The 14,626-nt window shown below is 37.7% G+C and overlaps 1 protein-coding gene across 2 annotated transcripts in view; it reads left to right on the top strand.

Moving 5' to 3' along the window:
* Nucleotides 1–1,158: 1,158 nt before the first annotated feature.
* APH1B (aph-1 homolog B, gamma-secretase subunit) overlaps nt 1,159–14,626 on the top strand; it is a 62,134-nt gene continuing 48,666 nt past the window's right edge. For both annotated transcript variants that reach the window (XM_033107591.1, XM_033107592.1), the window contains exons 1-4: nt 1,159–1,350; nt 2,709–2,879; nt 7,350–7,420; nt 8,259–8,381. In XM_033107591.1, the coding sequence (XP_032963482.1) occupies nt 1,238–1,350; nt 2,709–2,879; nt 7,350–7,420; nt 8,259–8,381 (478 nt within the window). In that variant the 5' untranslated portion in view covers nt 1,159–1,237. The remainder of the gene's footprint in view (nt 1,351–2,708; nt 2,880–7,349; nt 7,421–8,258; nt 8,382–14,626) is intronic.

Here is a 14,626-nt window from a genome sequence, read left to right as displayed (position 1 = left end):
TTAAATGGGCAAAGGTGACATTTTACCATAAGAATTAAATACTTGTAGTTGCATTATTTGAAGGCCCATTTTCAGAGGTGACTCACAAAACATCTACATTTAGGTTCCAACTTTTGTCTTTTCAATGTTAATTTTCAAGAGCTTTATTCATCACAGACATTAAAAAATGAGTAGGAAAGGCTAACACTTAGCACTTCACTGTGCCGGCACAATCCTCAAAATAACCCAGGAGGTATTATTATTATTCCCATTGAACATGAAGAAAAACCTTAGATGTGAATAATCAGGAAAATTAACCTTCTGGTTTTAATTTTTAAATCTATCAGAAATGTGAAATTAATATAAAATAGCAAATATTTGTAAGTTCCACTTTTTAAAATTATTTCATTCATCTAACAGATATTTAGTGAGCACCTTCTAGGTGCTGCAGAAACAACAAAGAACAAAACAAAGCCCCTGCCCTCCAAAAGTTATTTTTATTGGGGGAGACAAATGAGCAAGTAAAAAAAGATAAGGGAGATGTTACCATCACTATAGGGTGATCAGAAAATGTCTTCAAAAACAACTTTTTTTTAAGGTTTGGGTGGAGGGTGGGGTATTGGGAAACAAAACCAGCCAGCCAAACATCCCTGAGAAGGACAGCTTGGTCCACCACTCTTTCATCCCTTTTCTGTCTGTGAGTTATCGTCTGGGTCATCGAGATCTCAGTTTAAGTTTTATACCTGATAAAGGACGAAGTTTCCGCAACTATGCAAATAAAAAAAAATTGCTTTAGAGAAGACTCCTTTATTTAGAAATGGAATCCTGTCTCGGTCCTGCCCTGTTTTCCTTTAGTTGATGTGGAATTTCCCCATTCTGGCTCCATCGGGGGACTGGGGATCTCCCCTCCTCTTAGCCACATCGCAGCCTGCATGGTGGCCTGATCAATGTGTAGCTGTGGTGTGGGGAAGGTGTGGGGGCGCTACGGTTCCAGCCCTAAAGTCGCCAGCTAACGACGCCTCGGGATCACGAACTGCAGCTCCGCCTGGCGCGCGGCCCCGGACGCCGAGTGGGACTGAAAGCCGGGCGGTGAGGCTCGCGCCCCGCCTCCAGCCAGTACGCCCCGCCCCCGACCGCCCCGCCCCCTCCGCCGCGACCCGCCCCGCCCTCGCCCTGCCCCGCCCCGCGCTCAGGTCGGCCGCCGCCCAGCGCACCTCGCGTCCCTGCCAGGCCCCCGGGGCCCGCTTCCTCGGTCACCATGACGGCGGCTGTGTTCTTCGGCTGCACCTTTATTGCCTTTGGGCCTGCGCTCGCCCTCTACATCTTCACCATCGCCACCGAGCCGTTGCGCGTCATCTTTCTCATCGTCGGGTGAGGCGGTTGCGCCGGGAAACCCGGACCGGGGCTCCCCTCCCCCGCCAGGGGTACCGGCGACCCCCAGTGTCCCCACCAGTCGTTTCGACCTTGTTGGGCTTTGGAGGGGGAGAAGGGTTGAGAAGGGGAGATCAGAGACCCAGCTCCCTTGGACTCCTCGCCCTCCAAGGGTCTGCAGGAAATAAACTAGAGCCCCACGACCCCAGAGGGCGAGCTCCGGGAAGGAGCTCACACGGGGCGGGGGGGGGGGGGGGGTCTCAGAAAACACTGGTGCTTGGCTCCTGGGACTTTGCTTAGGGTCCGTGGGTGGGCTATAGTGAGTCGTGAAGCCACGTAAATTGTATGAAAAAAATTGTAGATAAGTTCAAATATGCATCTTTTATTTTTCTGGAGAGAGGTCTCTAGTTTCCCTTAGTTTCTCCCAGGCATCTGTAATCCCAAAGGGGTTAAGAACCATTAAGCACCTGAGTGTCAGGTGCTTTAAAACATACCCAACCCCCTACCCGAGATCAACCATATTGGAACATCTAGGGAGCGGGATTCGGCCTACGGATTTGTTTTTTAAAGCTCCCCAGGTGATTGAGGTGTATAGTCAAGGGGCAAAACGGTGAAGCACCTGTCAGTGCATCTTCTTGGAGGAGCTTGGTAAATACCGAACTCTGGTGGTGAATGCGGTCATAAGCCCAGGTTTCATCTGTCAGCTCTTACTGGGGCTCCTCCCCAAGTCCCTCTCCACCAGGACAAACTGCAAGGCTAGGCCAGTGACGCCCACCTTTCTGAGCTCTTTCACCCCTCTCAACTGTATTACAAGTGCTGCATCACATACGTCATTTTAAAAGCAGAGATTTGGGCGAAAGGTTTGTAAAGCTTGTTATACTCATTCAAATCCACAGGAATGTTGTAAAAACCAGGGCTGGAAAACTGATCTGAATCAGAGCTCAGGCTTTCAACTTTTGGATTTTGTACTAATCACTCTCTTAATAGAGAGGTGAACATTTTTCTGGAAAAGACACATTTGCACATCAATGGGCAAAGCATTAACTCGGAAGAGTAGCAAATAATCAAATTTCCAGCTAGAGAGTCCTTGGCAGACAGTCTGCAGATGTACTTACAAATAGCAAAGTCACTGAAAAATAATAATTGTTAGGAAAAATCCCCAGTACCTTTTGGACTGCATGTTCATCTCCCCACTGATTAAGAACAATTGATCCAGAACATCACTTGATGAACATGTTTGGGTTTTTCTTTCCTTATTAAATCTGTTTCTTCACAAGCAGGGTCTTATTTCACTTATATATCATTATTAATCCTGTACCTATGTTTATTAGTAACTTTTGCTTTTTCCTAATTTTCAGAGCTTTCTTCTGGTTGCTATCTCTACTGCTTTCCTCCCTTGTCTGGTTCATGACAAGAACCATTACTGACAACAAAGATGGACCAGTACAGAAATATCTGCTGATGTTTGGAGTGTTAGTCTCAGTCCTTATCCAAGAAATGTTTCGGTTTGCATATTACAAAATTTTAAAGTAAGTTAAATATTTATTTTCCTTTTTTCCCCAGTTGTATTTGAATTACATGTTAGTAATTTCAAACATTAATGTAGTGTGGTATTTGAGGGCCCATGCCTTCCTACATAGTTGGAAGCCCAGGCACTGGTAAATTTCCAACCTGAAAATACTGAGCATTTTATCTTGTGAACATTCCTTCATTTTTTTCATTCCTTTGAAAAGTATTTCTTGAGAATTTACTCAATGCCAGGCATTATTCTAGGCCCTGGAGATACATCGTGATTAAAAGACAATTTCTGTCCTCATGGAGGTTATAGTATAACTGAGATAGACAACAAATGAGTGAACAAGAAAATGCACTGTACATTAGAAGATAAGTGCTGTGAAGAAAAATAAGCTACAGAAATGGTCATTGAAACAGCAAAAAAAGTTCCACTTTAGAATTTATATCAGCTTTCCTTTGCCACCAACTAAAAGAAAAAATTCTTATAGAGATTATGCCTACCATTATTTTAACTATATTAGGGAAAATAGGTGTTCATTTTGAGATATTTCATTTGACTTCATATCTGAAAGCACATTTTTAAAAAGCCATGGGCGTGAGTTCCCTTTAGGGAACTTTAGGCCAGAAAGTAGGTCATCTGTAGGATCCATGAGGACCTCACGTGAAACCACTGATTTGAAACACAGCTTGAACTTGGAATCATATTTTCTTTCAGGCAGTCATGAGATTGGCTTTGATTATGCAGTAAGACTTAGAATGATAAGTGTGCTCTCTCTTTTCCTTTCGGTAAATGAAATAATTAAGCCACTTCATGAATTTTATGGATGTAACCAAGACAGAACCTTAACAATATCTCTTATAATAAACCACTGATAATTTATTCTTACCAATATGCTAGGCTTTCAATATTTTTTATTTGTTACTTTTAACAACAGATACTGAAATTTACTAATGAAGCAATTTAAATTACAAATCAAAAACGATGAAGCCATTGTTTACATGCAAAAGTCATATCTTAGAAAAGGTTTAAAAATGAAATGTCCATTAGTTCTTGGAAATATTAAAAAGCAACCAATAAATATAAAAAATAACATTTAAGTTTCCATGGGAATACAATATCCTGAACAGATGGACATTCATCCATGGTTGAATGTCTCTGATATGCAGCAGTCACTAACATTTCAAAATTTAATTTTGACTGTAGAGTATTGTTAAGGTAAGCAAAATCTCCCTCTTTCTGACCTCTGCCACACAGTCAAGTGAAATCTCTGTTACATGGTAATCCTCTCGACTCTTTCAAGGCTAAACTGTCCTCATTTTCTCACCTGGCCCTCAGAAGACATGGATATGGCTTCCAGAGCTTTTCCAGTCTCTGTTCTTTTGTGTCGGTAGGCATGTCTCTTGTCAGTCCTGGAGTTTCCCTGTGCTCAGGATCAGCAGAGTACCCTGCTGTGATCGAGGTCGTGCAGAGAACCTGCCAGCCCTTCCCACCCTTGACTGGGTGAGCCTGGTACTCTCAACAACAGCCTCAGGTGGCACGGGGTTTTCCTGTCAGCAGCATCATTGGCTCATGTTGGTTTTGCATGTTTACATATGATGGTTCTCATTTTGAAACAAACTTAATTTCACCTAGATTTTCACAGTTTAGGACATGGATTTAGTTACCTGTTAGGACTTTAGGTTCTCAAACCTGACTTACCTGGAGTGGCTAAACGGGTATCTGCTTGTTTTTTCATGGTTCCCACCTGAAATTCAACTCATTATTGGCGCTAACCTGTGGTTCCAAAGAGCTACATACTGAACATTGGTTGACATTTTTAATGAGGGCAGTGAGGGAATAAAGCCACATGCAGAAGGAATTATGGCTGTCAGTCTGCAGGCTCTTATGCCAGCAAGCCTCTTTGGCCTTTTGGGGAAACCATGTTTGCTCTGCCAAAGGACTTTGGAAATTGGCAGACAGATAGTGGGGCAAACTTGTATTAACAGATGTCTTTGGTTGCCTTTGCAAAATGTATCTTTAACAAGCCTTTGGAATATTGTACAATATCTTCCTAGCAAATTTTAGAAATGTTGCATATTATGTAGTTATGTGTTAAAATAAGTTTGAGAATTATACTTTATTCATGACTAACATTTATATAGATACTTTTAAGTTTCTCTCTTATGCTACACTACATTCAAATATAGGAACTTTGGTTTAATTTGTGTTTTAACTATTCCACTGCCAAAGTAGGATTTGAACTTTTAAGTTTAAAGTACTGCTTCAAATTTTTGCTGTCTGAATTTGATGCCAAGATTAAACTGTCAAGAGTTTGCACTAGTATTTTTTTTACATACATGGATTTGAATCAAAGTATTTATTATTGTAGTCTAATACAAATTTATTTTATGGGTAAGGCCTTAGGACGAGTACTTCATCTTGAATGAATGAATGAATGAATGAATATAACTTTCAGCCAAGCAAAGAATTGCACTATGAGAAACTGGCTTGTGGTTACAAGTGATAGCCCTTTCTACATTAATTTCTTTTTAAAAACCCAAGTTATGGTCCTGTACATTGTCTAAATCATACACTTGATTTTTTTTTTGTCTTGGATTGAAGCTTTTGCAGTTTAATTCAGTTTTGTCTTATAATGTTGATACCATAAATATTTGGTAATTCTAGAAAAATTTTCCATTTATAGAGAAAAATGTTAAGATGATCATTGTTATAATTTCTTAAAATAAGACTTTTTAAAATTTCTAAAATGGTGTATTTAATTTTTATGCATTTTCTTTGGTACTGTCTCTCTTTTACACATATATACACAAAAGAATCACTACAAACAAGAAAGATGGTATGATTTATCAGTAGTTTTTCAAAGTTTATATTTTAAAAATTGGACTTTTTCTTTTTTGTCCTTGGAAACTATAATAAATGCAAATAACGAATTTTCCACTTCAGTAAAATGGTCATATTAAAAACACTGCCCCTTATGTTATCAGTCATGTGCTGTATCTGTCAGGAACATGAAAACTGATGGTGTTTTGTACTTTTTCATTTCCTAATGTTGGCGTGGCGAACTATTAGTGCCATAGACCTTTCCTCCCACAAACTTGTAATGTAGAGGTTTATTAACTTTTGAATTTATGCATTTAATATATTTGTGATAGCGGTATCTTTTATTCATTACAGTTCATATAAAACAGAAATCCTCCAAAATTTATTGATTCGATTATACCATTGTATCCATTTGTTGATAGAGATTATTACTAGTATCTATCTTTTTAAGCTTTAATTAGCCTTTAACAATATTCCTGTGACAGGTACATTTATTTTTTAGGAAAATTGGACATTTTAGTTGTTTACTGCTCCTGAGAAAGAAGACTACAGTCACTAAAGTTTTGGCTCATGTCCTTGCTACCAAATGATGCTTCCAAACAGAAAGCACTGCAATGGCAAATTGTTTCTTTCAAGTCTAGAAAAACAAAGGACCTTTATCATTCTGCGTATTACTATTGTGGTTGAACTCTGCGTTTGCCTTTAATTTAATGATATTTATATTTATAGTAAATATAATTTAAATACCCTTTGAGTCAGGATCGTTGTTGCAGAATTTGTAGCCAACAAAGGTTAGTAATAACCTAGTGACAGTGGTGGAACCAACCAGCCACACCTTGCATTCTTAATACATCTGCCTGGGGGTCAGGGACTCACGGTAAGTCTGTGAGTTGTCCACTCTGAGCATCGTTTCTACTAAACAGTATTCTATTGTTTCATTCAGGTATTCATTTATCTCCTTTTCTCAGGGTAGCTTTGTATTCTCCCCTGATTATTTCTCCCCCGAAGCCTGATTGGGGATATGAAACAAATATGTAAAACATTTTAGAATCAGAAGATCATAAGATCATGTGCCCATATGAGAGTTCAGACCACTGGTATTATAGGATTTAAGAGTAAGGAGCAATTGGTGATTACCGATCATTGATAAAAGTGGCTTCCTTGAGAAATTACTGCCGGAACTAGACTTTGAAGGGTGAGTACAACTGAGGTTCTATAGAGTGGAAGCTAAAAGGGAGGGTTGCAGAATAAGTACAGCCCAGGCAGAAGGCACAAAAAAGTACCAACCAAGTGGGATTGAAGGTACAGTTCTTTGGGAAGAGGAAAACATTCAGAGTGGTAGATGCCATAGGACATTGAAATAAGTATTTGCTGAGCTCAGAAAGGAATCAGAATATTGCTTTTTTTCTGATGGCTTGTTTACTTATATCTTTCCTATTTTTCTCTTTCATGTGAAAGATAATAAAAGGCAAAAGTGGGTGGGAATTTTGGATGATTTTAGGTAATTGACAATTTGCTGGGTTTTTATTTATATGCATTTTAGATTTAGAGTATAACTTGATCAAAAGCCTCAGTAAGTATTTGGATTTTGAAATATCTTGTGTATTTTCCTGATATACTACTATTTCTTTTAAAAAAGGTTATCTGTGTGGTTTTATTTTAGAAAAGCCAATGAGGGTTTGAAAAGTATAAACCCAGATGAGACAGCACCTTCTATGCGATTGCTGGCCTATGGTAAGTTAGAACTGCATGGTGTCGTTTAGAGAAAAAAAAATCACACTTGGCATAAAAGCCATTTTTATCTTTTATATCTTCATAGATTTCAAATAGTATATTATTACTTGTCTTGACCAAGAGGTTTACATTGTTTATTTTTCTAGGTTTCCAGGGCCCTTATGGAAAGGGAAGTGATTGCGAGTGACTCTTATCTGTGTGTCCATTAAATATTAGCCAGGTTTGAAAGTTAGGTTTTTGACATGAATACTCTCTAGTTAACTAACAGTTTCTAAGTGAGGTTACTGTTACCTTTCCTAAGTGGTTACCATGACTGCCTGTACAGAGAGGATTCTTCATCTTAATATAGTTACTAACCCTGCGTAGTTTTCTTTCAAAGTGATGTTTTAAAGATTGGATCTATGTCTCTAGATGGAGTCACCCCAGTTTGGCCCAGGGAGTACGCCTTACAATGCACAGTCACCCCTCAACTGCAGTTCCCAGTTCTAAGTCATCAAACTTCAATCTGCAGGCTCTGTTATCATAGACTAAAGCCAGAGCTTCAGCATCGTATCTTTTTCTGTGTCACTGAGTGCTTCTGTGTCTTTTTAGATCTTTTTCTCTCCTTTTGCATTTCTCTGCTACACACCACTGTACATTTCCTTTCCTCTTGCCCCTTTCTCACTCAATTCATTGTTTAGCCAGGCACTTGACTTTTCTGAGCCAGCTTTCCATGATTTCTCTAATAGCACAAGCACCATTTCCCCTTCAACAAAAAGTATTCCCTAGTCCTTGAAAATTTGATTTGAAAAGAAATTATATCATGAAGGATTTAACAGTGTTTTTCCTTCCTCTTTAGTTTCTGGCCTGGGCTTCGGAATCATGAGTGGAGTCTTTTCCTTTGTTAATACCTTGTCTGACTCCTTGGGGCCAGGCACGGTAGGCATTCGTGGAGACTCTCCCCAGTTCTTCCTCAATTCAGGTATGTGCTTGGTAGTTGTGAATGTTCAGGCTTCTGGTCTAGATGATCATGCTTATTGGAATTCTGTGGCTTAAGAATTCAAGTGAATAGAAATATATGTTACACCTTCTAAAGGCAAAATATGCTTAGAGAATAGAAATATATGTTACACCTTCTAAAGGCAAAATATGCTTAGAGAATAGAAATATATGTTACACCTTCTAAAGGCAAAGTACAGGACCTAGGAAAATAAAAAGTTTGGTTAGAGTAGTTTAGAATTTTAGAGCGGAATTTAGCTTGTATAAAATTTATTTTTATTTTATTATGCTAGCAACGTTGCTGTATAGTTGATATATTACAAGTGAATTTTTATAGGCTTTATGCTCTTTTTGTTTTTATTAGTTTATGCTTATCTTTAGTATAAGCCCTAATCTTTAATTAAATTTGTCATGTTGGCCCCGTTTTGGGATAAGGCAGTATAATCTAATTTTGAAATTTAGAGGAAAATGGTTCTTGTTTAATGTGAAGTAATGTCATACATCTAAAAATATATACTTAAACATACGAGGTCTGACAATTAAGTTCGCGAACTCATCCTAGAAAAAGTGCTACATATCTCATTGCTGAAAATCATTATGGTCATCTTCGAAGTACTCCCTTGGGAAATTATGCACTGACGCCAGCACCTAGTCCACCCTTCAAAGCAATTTGGAACTCTTTCTGGAATGGCTATCAGAGCTATCGTCATATTGCCCTGGGTGTCCTGAATGTCATCCAAATGTCTTCCTTTCAATATTTCTTTTATCTTTGGATAAAGAAAGAAGTCATTGGGGGCTAGATCAGGTGAGTAGGGAGGGTGTTCCAATACAGTTGTTTGTTTACTGGCTAAAAACTCCCTCACAGACAGTGCCGTGTGAGCTGGTGCATTGTCGTGATGCAAGAGCCATGAATTGTTGGCAAAAAGTTCAGGTCATTTTCATCTTTTTCACGCAGCCTTTTCAGCACTTCCAAATAGTAAACTTGGTTAACTGTTTGTCCAGTGGTACAAATTCATAATGAATAATCTCTCTGATATCAAAAAAGGTTAGCAACATCGTTTTGACTCTTGATTTGGACTGATGGAGCTTTTTGGGTCATGGAGAATTAGCTGACTTCCATTGTGCACTTTGGTGCTTTGTTTCAGGGTCGTTTTTGATACACCCATGTTTCATCACCAGTGATAACACAGCCCAAAACATCTTCTTCTCTCTCCAAAAGGGTTTGGCAAACTTTGACTCTCTTTTGCTTTTGTTCATGGGTGAGCTCCTTCGAGACCATTTTTGCACACATCTTTCTCGTGATTTTGGGTTAAGATTTTCCTGTTTCTGTATGGATGTTTACTTGGTCTGCTCTGCTTCTCATAGCCAACGATTTTGATGCACAATTCGATGAATTTCTGCAATGTTTTCGTCAGTTCTTCTCGTCACTGGCTGCCTTGATTTCTCTTCATCAGTGGCACATTCTCTCCCCTCAGAAAAATGTTTAATCCATTTGTACACTGTCGTTTTCTTCATGGCATTATCCCCATAACCTTGGACTAACATGTCTCTGATTTCACTTCTGCTCTTGCCAAGTATAACAAGAAATTTAATGTTTGTTGCTCTACTTCAAGCTCAGACATTCTCGTGACGGCACACAAAAACATGGCAACAACAATAATGAACGCCACTCACCAAGACACCGCCACACATCGACACGAACACGCTGTGAGATACCTAGGTTATGAGACCTCACTGAGCTCTTTGTACAGTGCTGCCAATGAAGTGCAAGTTGCAAACTTAATTGTCAGACCTTCATACCTTCTCTTCAAGTCAATTGGATCATTCGGTATTATTCAAGCTTACTGTCTTTTTCTACCTTTATGCCTTCACTCCTGTTTTCCCCCACTGCCTACAATGCCATTCTTTATCCCTGGATGTAATTTATATATGTATCATTTAAGGAATAACAACCCATTTCCCCTGTTCCTTAAGAACTAGAACCTTAGCAGGAACTTAGAGTCTCTTCTTCCTCCTCACTCCTTCCTCACAGGTAACCATTACTCAGATTTTGTGTTATTAATTCCCTAGGTTAACCAGGTTTGAAAGTTAGGTTTTATACGTGTGTACATGTTTTGTTTTGAAGGTAAAACATTTTACTTTCATATATGTATCTGAAAGAAAATTAATATTTAGTTTTTCTGCTTTTCAACATTTAAAAATAAATCATACTATATTCTTTTAAAAAGAAGTTGAGAGGAAAAAAAATGATGATAGATGAGTTGACCTTTTTGTCTAAAGATGCAGCATAAAAGGACCAACTCATTTCAAAGTGCTTTTTCATCCACCAAATAAAAATTGTTATAATGCAATGATCACATGTTTGAGAGTTGGTAATATACATAATTAAGATTTCTCATTTCTCCGAAATTCCACAAGAAGAATCTCTCTTTTTTTTTTTTTTTTTTACAGTTTATTGGGGTGACAATTGTTAGTAAAGTTAAATAGATTTCAGGTGTACTATTCAGTAGTACATCATCTATATATCACATCGTGTGTTCACCACCCAGAGTCAGTTCTCTTTCCATCACTGTATATTGGATCCCCTTTACCCTCATCTACCAACCCCCCTCACCCTTTACCCTCTGGTAACCACTAAACTATTGTCTGTGTCTGTGAGTTTTTGTTTCTTCATTTGTTTGTCTTGTTCTTTCGTTGTTTTCAGTTATATATACTGAAATCAGTGAAATCATGTGGTTCTCTACTTTTTCTGTCTGACTTATTTCACTTAGCATTATAATCTCAAGATCCATCCATGTTGTCGCAAATGGTACTATTTTATCTTTTCTTATGGCAGAATAGTATTCCATTGTGTATATATACAACAACTTCTTTATCCATTCATCTATCGAAGGACACTTTAGTTTCCATGTCTTGGCGTCCATAAATAAAGCTGCAATGAACATTGGAGCACATAATGTGTTTATGGATAAATGTTTTCAGATTTTTTGAATAGATACCCAGGAGAGGGATTGCTGGGTCATATGGTAATTCTATTCTTAATTTTTTGAAGATCCTCCACACTGCCTTCCATAGTGGTTGCACCAGTCTGCATTCCCACCAACAGTGTATGAGGGTTCCTTTCTCTCCACAGCCTCTCCAACACTTGTTATTATTTGTCTTGTTGATGATAGCCATTTTAACTGGTGTGAAGTGATATCTCGTTGTGGTTTTTATTTGCATTTCTCTGATGATTAGTGATGTTGAGCTTTTTTTCATATGTCTATTGGCCATTTGTATGTCCTCATTGGAGAAATGTCTCTTCAGGTCCTCTGCCCATTTTTTAATTGGATTGTTTGTTTTTTTGTTGTTGAGTTGTATGAGTTCCTTTTATATTTTGGATATGAGCCCCTTATTGGAGACGTTTGCAAAAATCTTCTCCCATTTGATTGGTTACCTCTTTATTTTGTAAATGGTTTCTTTTGCTTTGCAGAAGAACCTTTTTAGTTTGATATAGTTCCATTCATTTATTTTAGCTTTTACTTCCCTTGCCTTTGGAGTAAAATTCATAAAATGCTCTTTGAACCCAAGGTCCATAAGTTTAGTACCTAGTTTTCTTCTATGCAGTTTATTGTTTCAGGTCTTATGTTTAGGTCTTTGATCCATTTTGAGTTAATTTTGGTACATGGTCACAGATAGCAGTCCAGTTTCATTCTTTTGCACATGGCTTTCCAATTCTCCCAGCACCATTTATTGAAGAGGCTGTCTTTTCTCCATTGTATGTTTTTGGCTTCTTTGTCAAAAATTATCTGTCCTATTTATGTGTGTTTATTTCTGGGTTCTCAGTTCTGTTCCATTGGTCTGTTGTTCTGTTTTTCTGCCAGTATCATACTGTTTTGATTATTGTTGCTCTGTATTACAAGCTGAAGTCAGGGAGTGTGATACCTCCAGCATTGTTTTTTTTTCTCAGGATTGCTTTGGCTATTCGGGGTCTTTTGTGGTTCCATATAAATCTGATGATTTTTTGTTCTATTTCTTTAAAAAAATGCCATTGGGATTTTGATAGGGATTGCATTAAATCTGTGTATTGCTTTGGGTAATATGGCCATTTTAACTATGTTGATTCTTCCAATCCATGAACATGGAATGTCTTTCCATTTCTTTGTGTATTCAATTTCTTTTAAAAATGTCTTACAGTTTTCAGCATATAGGTCTTTCACATCCTTAGTTAAGTTTATTCCTAGGTATTTTATTCTTTTTGTTACAATTGCAAAAGGATTTTTTTTTCATTTTTCTCGATTTCATTGTTAATATACAGGAATGCAATGGACTTTTGTACGTTGATTTTGTAGCCAGCAACTTTACTGTATTCATTTGTTTCTAATAGCTTTTTGGTGGAGTCTTTAGGGTTTTCTATATATAGCATCATGTCATCTGCAAAAAGTGACAATTTAACTTCTTCAGTCCCAATTTGGATGCTTTTTGTTTCTTTCTCATGCCTGATAGCTCTGGCTAGGACTTCCAATACTGTGTTGAAAAGCAGAGGTGATAGGGGACAGCCCTGTTGTGTTCCTGAACGTAGAGCAAAGGACTTCAGTTTTTCACCATTAATTATGAGATTAGCTGAGAGTTTGTCATATATGGCCTTTATTATGTTAAGGTATTTTCCTTCCATACCTATTTTATTCAGTGTTTTAATCATAAATGGATGTTGCATCTTGTCAAATGCTTTTTCTGCATCAGTTGATGTAATCATATGATTTTTGTGCTTTATTTTATTTATGTGGTGTATCTATCTCATTGATCAATTTGCATATATTGAACCATCCTTGTGCCCCTGGGATGAACCCCACTTGGTCTTTTGTAATGCATTGTTGCTTTCGATTGGCTAGAATTTTGTTTAGGAGTTTTGCGTCTGTATTCATCAGAGATATTGGTCTGTAATTTTCTAATTTTGTGATGTCCTTGCCAGGTTTTGGTATCACGGTAATGCTGGCCTCATAAAATGAGTTAGGGAGTACTATCTCTTCTTCAGTTTTTTGGAAGAGTTTGAGTAGGACGAGTATTAGATCCTCTTTGAATGTTTGGTAGAACTCACTAGTGAAGCCATCTGGTCCCGGACTTTTGCTTTTGGGAAGGTTTTGGATGACTGATTCAATTTCTTTACTGGTGACCAGTCTATTTAGATTCTCCAATTCTTTGTGATTCAGCCAAGGAAGGTTGTATGTTTCCAAGAACTTGTCCATTTCTTCTAGGTTATTGAATTTGGTGGCATATAGTCCTTCATAGTATTCTTGGATGATCCTTTGTATTTCTGTGTTGTCCGTGATAACTTCCCCTCTTTGATTTCTGATTATGTGTTTGTTTGTGTCTTTTTTTATCTTAGTGAGTCTAGCCACGGGTTTGTCAATTTTATTAATCTTTTCAAAGAACCAGCTGTTTGTCACATTAATTTTTTCTATTGTCTTTCTGTTCTCTGTTTCATTTAGTTCTGCTCTGATTTTTATTATTTCCTTCCTTCTGATGACTTTGGGTTTCATTTATTCTTCTTTTTCTAGTTCTTTAAGGTGTAACATGAGGTTATTTATCTGGGACTTTTCTTGTTTCTAGAGATAGGCCTGTAATGATATAAATTTCCCTCTTAAAACTTCTTTCGCTGCATCCCCAAAATTTTGGTAGGATGTATTTTCATTCTCATTTGTTTCTATGTATCTTTTGATCTCCCCTCTTATTTCTTCTTTGACCCAGTTCTTTAAAAGTATGTTGTTTAATCTCCAAATATTTGTGGTTTTTCCTGCTTTCTTTCTTCAGTTGATACCCAATTTCAAAGCCTTGTGATCAGAGAATATGCTAGGTATGATTTCAGTCTTTTTAAATTGGTTGAGGCTAGTTTTATGTCCCAATATATAGTCTATCTTTGAGAACGTTCCATGTACGCTAGAAAAAAATGTATAGTCTAATGTTCTAGGGTGAAGTGCTCTATATATGTCAGTTATGTCCATTTCATCTAATGTGTCATTTAGGGCTGCTATTTCATTATTTATTTTCTGTTTGGATGATCCATGCATAGCTGTCAATGATATATTTAGGTCCCCTACTATAATTGTGTTTTGGTCAGTTTCTCCCTTTAGTTCTGTTAGTAGTTGCTTGGTATATTTTGGTGCTCCCTGATTGGGGGCATAAATGTTAATGACTGTAATGTCTTCTTGTTGTAGAGTCCCCTTTATCATTATGAAATGTTCATCTTTG

The sequence above is a fragment of the Rhinolophus ferrumequinum genome, chromosome 6, assembly GCF_004115265.2.
Source record: "Rhinolophus ferrumequinum isolate MPI-CBG mRhiFer1 chromosome 6, mRhiFer1_v1.p, whole genome shotgun sequence".
NCBI classification, from domain to species: domain Eukaryota; kingdom Metazoa; phylum Chordata; class Mammalia; order Chiroptera; family Rhinolophidae; genus Rhinolophus; species Rhinolophus ferrumequinum.
This window is presented reverse-complemented; position numbering and strand designations above follow the sequence as displayed.